Source organism: Trachymyrmex septentrionalis, unplaced genomic scaffold, assembly GCF_001594115.1.
Source record: "Trachymyrmex septentrionalis isolate Tsep2-gDNA-1 unplaced genomic scaffold, Tsep1.0 scaffold7, whole genome shotgun sequence".
Lineage (NCBI taxonomy): Eukaryota > Metazoa > Arthropoda > Insecta > Hymenoptera > Formicidae > Trachymyrmex > Trachymyrmex septentrionalis.
Genome location: NW_017305884.1, coordinates 3,074,486 through 3,080,931, shown reverse-complemented (window position 1 = coordinate 3,080,931; position 6,446 = coordinate 3,074,486). Strand labels below are relative to the sequence as shown.

The following is a 6,446-nucleotide window of genomic DNA, read 5'->3' as shown; positions in this document are numbered from 1 at the left end:
GATACCGTGCACGAAGGTCGCGCGAGCAGCCGGACCGAGGTGCAACGTATTACGCGTACACTACCGACTATCACCAGCCGCCGCATCTACCCGCAGCTATCATTCGGTCACTTGAATATCTCTCTCTCCAGTAAGAGATCCTTCGGATTCTTTCTCTCGGGGAATATTCTGTTGTTCGACAACCAATCTTGTGTCGCGAGTTCGTGAGTCTTGTGAACGTAACGACACTTTGCGACATCGTGCCTGATCTAGGCCTGATTAATATAGGATAGAACCAATCGTCAACGCTTTTGTTATTTTCTTCTTTTTCTACTTTCGTACGATTTTTTTTAGTCAGTTTTCCCCACTTTCGGTCCGAGACCACCATACTGACCCACCCCCTCCTATTCCCTGTTCCGAATCCTGACATGCCCGGTACGTCATCGTCGCCGTCTCGACAGTGTTTCGTCGCGATCGCACACGCTCCGATCCCCTCTCGATTTCCGGCGTGATACGATGTGCTACGGTAAGATCGTGGAGGAAGCGAACGATGAGAAGGCGGGCTAGGGAAAGAGGAAGCTCGATCGCCGCTATCTCCGAATGCGGCCTCGTCGAAATCGGTCACGCGAATCATTAGCTTGATGCTTGCGGTCGCGGAATTACACGGCGAACAATAAACGTAACGAATCGTCATGTCGCAAGTAAACGAGTTAGCAATTATGCGAATATCCGCGCGCGTGATCATTTCGGGCCGTTAATTCAGCGAGCAGCCGACAATGCTCGTCACGTCGCGTAAACCTGGCACACGTTGCAACAAATTATTTGGCATTTCATTGACATCATCGTCAGCGCGTCGTTTCATCGCTTCGGTGACAGGCAATCTTTACGAAAAAATCTAACTGCATATTCGAAATTAATCGGAAAAGTAACGATATAATACTCGGGAAATAAGAAAAATGGCAAAAATATAAATTCTCAATTTAACTTTTGAAGAAGCAAAAACTTGTGAAATAAAATAAAAAAAGGATCGCGAACGCAATTCTATCTGTGAGCGGCAATGTCATAATGTTACATCGCGTTGTTCGCGCAGTGATGTTACAGTAATGTAAATCACAACTTTACTTTTTCCCCGAGAATATTCAGTGCTCCGGAACATTTTATTTTTATCCTATTCACTGTACTCTGATTTATTGCTCATTGTGATATTAGCATTACTTTTATTTGAATAAATATATTTGATTTATCGACACGTTACTCTCTTTCAGTTATAAACCTTTTCAGTTCTCCGTCTCACCGATCCTGAATTTTTACATTACGTATCCCGCATCTTTTCCGCATTGTCAGTGCTGAGCACCACGCGACGGCAAAAGACGTTCGCGCTTTTTGCTTTCGCGCTTGCAAATCGATTGATTTTTCTCAAATGCAAAACTAATTGGAAATTCCGCGTCAACGACACTCGGTGTAACCGAAAGGAGAGGGCGTACGAATTTGTGTAACGTTAAATTATCGACATGAAAACTGGATGTGTCAAATGGACGAAATTTACTATGCCGCGTAATTAGTGCGTGCTTCTGACAGTGCTGGTTGAAATTATTGTTTGTGTCGCGACCGAAAGTGTAAACCCTTCATAAACGTCAGCCGAAAGAGAATCGCATTTAACGCATTTAAACCTCGCTATAAGATGATAAAATCTCGCGGCTGATATCTTTCTGATATCGTGAAATTTTATTAGGATTCTTCTAACTCGATTTACGTCCCATTACTCGGCACTCGATATTTTCGTGTTACGACAGCTGATTTTAGGCAGTGTCATCTAGCAAAAATCAATGTTTTAAATAACGTTACGCTCACGTACCGGGAATTAGTTAAGATATTTTACATCTTAATATTATTGGATTTATAATCGGATCTTGTAATTAATATTATCAAAAGTCACAGTGAATCGTGACAATCTTCGATCGAATACTTTGAAAAATGTACGTCCGATTGACGTTTAAATATACTCTATCGATCTACACGAGCAAAGACGTGTGAAACGGTTGCCTATGACATTGAAAAAATTATAGTGTTGACGTTGAATGTTCGCCGTGCGTGACGTCGGACAACGCAAAAATTGTATTTTCTTTTTCTGGATTGCAGCTTCGAGCGGGAGACGCGTTGCAGCGAGAGATTCCCGCGCAGGAGAGGAAGACTGGACAAAGCGGAAGAAGCAGAATAAGACGAGCAAAGCAGAAGCAGAGGAGCAGAAGAGCGTAAGACCGAGAGCCGAACGAGTAGAAGCGGGGTTGCCAAGAAGAAAGTGATTAGCGAGTTGATCGTGCGTACCCGAAGATAGCGAGGAAGCGAGGAGATAGAGGACAGAAAGATCGGGAGAATAGAGCTACGGAAGCGCAGAGAGACAAAGATCGAAAGAAATAGAGTGAGAGAGAGAGAGAGAGAGAGAGAGAGAGAGAAAGCAAGAATCGAAAAAAAGCTCGACAGAAAACCCCGCGCTCATACATATATATTTCAGTGTGTTCAAAAAACGAGTGTACCTAAGTGCAATATTAATTAAACCTAAACGATAATAAGAAGCAACCACAACTACCATCGACGATATCGGTAACGACGAGCGGTGATCGATAATCGAATAGAATTCCTTTTAAAGAGTTAAAACGCTAGAGTCGCATTTCGAGGAGGAGTCATCGACGGACGCGACGCAGCAGCTTAAAAGAAGAAGACGATCGGAGGAAGTAGGCAGAGAATCAGAAACGGAGTGACGGAAATCCCGGAGAGAAACGCTCTCGTCCCGCTTAAAAGAAATCACACGGACTCACCGATTCAAGCCGACACGCGCGCGACACAGCAGACACCAACTTTTCGAGCCTGTTCGAGCGCGTTCGAGCACACGCACACACACGCACGCACACACAACACGCACGCACATCCAACATAACGGGGCTAAAATACTCAGGGCAAAACGGGACGAGCAGTAATCATCCGCGAGTGTGATTTCTCACCCCGAAGAGAAGTGGAAGGCTTTTCCGACCGATATAAACGATTCGCGTCCGCGTGGACTATCCTTCTCGTTTACACCGTCCGGGCTGGGCAATCCTGAATTTTAACCTGAACTTAAGTGTACGCTAGAATTTAAGTTAGATAGACGAAGGAAAATAGACCGTTCTCCTATTTGCTGGAGAACGTTCGCTCGCGCGCGCAACAACTCACGCAAAGCACACATATAGCAAGCTCACATCTCACACGCACACACGCATACACACGCATACACACACATACATTTATTACACACAGTCATATGACGCACAGAGGAGGGGGAGAAAAATAAGAAAAAGAAAGAAAAGGACCATCAACTGAACTGCGAAACGCGAACGAACGCATACAACGTACGCGATACAACAGCCACCTGCGTACGTAGAAGAAGACATCACGAAATAAAGGACGCATTACGGACGTACAATCACCGATCGGCGGTGTTCTCGCGAGAGGCATCGCAACCAACAGCGCGACAGCAACGACTTAGGGAATAGGCGCGATAGAGAAGAAGAGATCTGGGAGAGGACCCGGAAGAGGGAGTGGAGAAATCATAAGAGGAAGTTTCATGAGCCAGGCGGTAGGTAGCAGGGCTGGGAAGTCGCAGCAGGTGGCGAGTAACTGACGTTGCCCGCCGCCCACGTCGAAGCTCGGCACGGCGCAAGGATCGTTATCGTTACGACGATCCCAAGGCTGAAAACAGCGGCCGAGCGAGGGGAAAGGTAGGAAGGAACGGCGGCGAGCGCAGAGGTGTGCCGGCCGTCGAGCTGCTTACCGGAAGGGGTGCGAAAAAGCGGGCAAGCTGCGCCGGAAGGGGGTAGCCCGGGCTTCTCGCGAAGGCCTCAAAATTTCGGACGCGACGGCGGCCCTGGACCTGCGTGCCCAGACGCAAGCCCAACCAGACTTCGGCCAGCTAGACCACCAGCAGCCGCAGCATCACCATCAGCAACAGCAACCGCCGCAACAGCAGCAGCAGCAGCAGCAGCAGCAGCCACAACAGCAGCAGCAGCCGCAGCATCCGCAGCAGCAGCAGCACAACCAAAATCCAGAGTCGCGTCCTCACCATCACCTACCACAGCAGCATCATCATCAGCATCACCCGGGGAATCATCTCCACTCTGGCGATTCGGGGGGTGGGATAGGAGGTGGAGGAGGAGGCGGCGGTGGAGGAGGTGGCGGCGGCGGCGGCGGCGGAGGTGGCGGTGGAGGAAGTGGCGGCGGCGGCGGCGGAAGCGCCGGTGGTGTTGCTGTTGTTGCTGGCGGAGGACCGCCCGGACCCGAGCCGGATCGGTCCACAAGAATTCACGACGAGGAGGACGAGGACATCACCGAGCGGGAGGACGAGGAGGAGGACGAGGATCCTTGCAGTTCGCCGGAGCCCGACCTTGAAAACGATTCCGAACCCATGGAGATCCAAGCCTCGGCTGTCACCGCGGCAGCCGCGAACCTCCACGCGCTACGCCAACACGTATTTAAGATGTCGGATTACTGGCAGCAGCCGCAGCGTGGTCCGCCTCAACATTCACCCGGGATACAGCATAGCCCCATCTCGAATTCGACACAGCATCAACAGCAGGTCCAGCAGATGCACAGTCCGCTCGGACAGCAGCAGCAGCAGCAGCAACAGCAGCAGCAGCAGCAACAACAGCAGCAGACTGCGGTTTCGCAAGTACAGCAAAACGCGAACGCGACACTCGGCCAAACAGCTAGTCCTCAACAACAGATGCAGCAACAACAGCAGCAGCATGCGTTGTCGATGAACCAGGCTAATCAGGGCCCACAGCATCAGTCTTCCCCGGCACCGACGACGCCGTCACCACAGGCGGATCATCAGGGCGCCATTGCCTCCAGTATGGCCCAGAGTCTGCACAGCCTGGCCCAGGCGCAACAAACGATGTCGCAGGCGTCAAGTCCATCGTTGGCGGTCCAGGCCGTCCAGGCGGCTCAGGCCCTCAATCAGAACCTGGGCCAAGCGCTGACGCAAGCGCTCACGCAAAACATGCAGCAAAATCTCGGACAAACCCTACAGCATAATTTGGCGCAGAGTTTAACGCCGAGTCTGTCGCCGCAACAACAGCAGCAGTTGCTTAATCAGCCGCAAAATTTAAGCCAAGCGAGTCAGAGCCTGCAACAGAACATCCAAAGTCAAGCGCAGAATTTGTCCCAGACGCTGCAGCAGCAAGCGCAGAACCTCACGCAGAACCTTGGCCAAGCGCTTAATCAGCAAGCGTTACAACAGCAGGCGCAAAATCTCACGCAGAATCTACAGCAGGCGCAAAATCTCACCCAGAATCTGCAACAGCAGGCGCTCAACATGGCTGGCACCATCGCGCAGAACGGTGGTCTCGCCGGTATGAACATGTCGGGCACTCAACAGCAGAATTCACAGAACTCCATGCTGAGTCCAGGGGCGACCAGTCAGGACTCCCACGACGCCACTCTCACGGAGAAGCTCGTCAATGAGTTACAGGTGAGAAGCTACATATTCAATTGGAATTCACTCTGAATTCTACATTCGCGACTCTCGGAGGTGAAACAATATTTTTTTCACCTCCGTTCTCTACACGCATGCATTATGTGCGCATACATACGTGTCTTTTTCTATTATCTTCCGCTTTCCGCGAAGAGAAACGGACGGGACTGTCTCGCGACTCTCCGTATCCACTGCGAGGAGAGCAGCGATAAATAACTAGGGCGAGGCGACCGCGATAAAAATACATAACGCACCGATAAATAGGGTCATTCACTTGCAAGCCGACAGACGCCGGACAATACTTTCGAGCGAGGTTTCTCTTCTCGCGGGGAAAAATATTTATTCAATGACGTTGTCGGATGACAGCGTCGACGGGCCCCACAGCTTATACTTGTATCGCGAGATATCAAGGTCCCTCCTACATGTCTCTTACTCATTCGTGTAAATAGCGCGGTTCCAACACTTTGCAAAAATATACGTCATCTCGCTCGAAAATAAGACATCCAGTCTTCAAACGTGCGTTACTAATGCAAAGCCTCGTTAAACGACATACCAAATGCCGATTCTAACTTATCGTTCGTACCCGTAAGACTGCTTGCAGACAACGTTTGCGCGGAAAATCGGCGGAATTCGGAACGCGATGACTTTTCCATTCATTTAGCGTCATCTTATCGTTACAAAGTCACATGTCATCGACTCAATTTCGTCAGTTTGATTACGCGACTGTACTCAGATACGCTGACCACAGTTCGTATACCCAGATACACAGACGCGCATACACGCACACATGCACATCAATAGGGTACGTTGACTTACTACATAGTACTGACTTACACGCTCGTACACGAGAGAGAGAGAGAGAATTTGCGAGTGAGAGTGTGAGTAACAGGGAGAGAGTGAGAGTGAGTGAGTGAGTGAGTGGGAGAGAAAGAGAGAGAGGGAGGAGAGAGAGAGAGAGAGAACG

The 6,446-nt window shown here is 49.9% G+C and overlaps 2 protein-coding genes across 5 annotated transcripts in view; both read left to right on the top strand.

The window, feature by feature from the left end:
• The first annotated feature begins 480 nt into the window (after positions 1-480).
• LOC108753494 lies at positions 481-2,444 on the top strand. The gene is made up of 2 exons (XM_018495088.1): positions 481-505; positions 2,119-2,444. The coding sequence occupies exons 1-2, from the start codon at positions 496-498 to the stop codon at positions 2,280-2,282; spliced, it is 174 nt and encodes a 57-aa protein (XP_018350590.1). The 5' UTR covers positions 481-495; the 3' UTR covers positions 2,283-2,444.
• A 1,949-nt stretch (positions 2,445-4,393) lies between these two features.
• LOC108753491 (Krueppel homolog 1) overlaps positions 4,394-6,446 on the top strand; it is a 78,809-nt gene continuing 76,756 nt past the window's right edge. For all 4 annotated transcript variants that reach the window (XM_018495082.1, XM_018495083.1, XM_018495084.1 and 1 more), the window contains exon 1: positions 4,394-5,479. In XM_018495082.1, the coding sequence (XP_018350584.1) occupies positions 4,415-5,479 (1,065 nt within the window). In that variant the 5' untranslated portion in view covers positions 4,394-4,414. The remainder of the gene's footprint in view (positions 5,480-6,446) is intronic.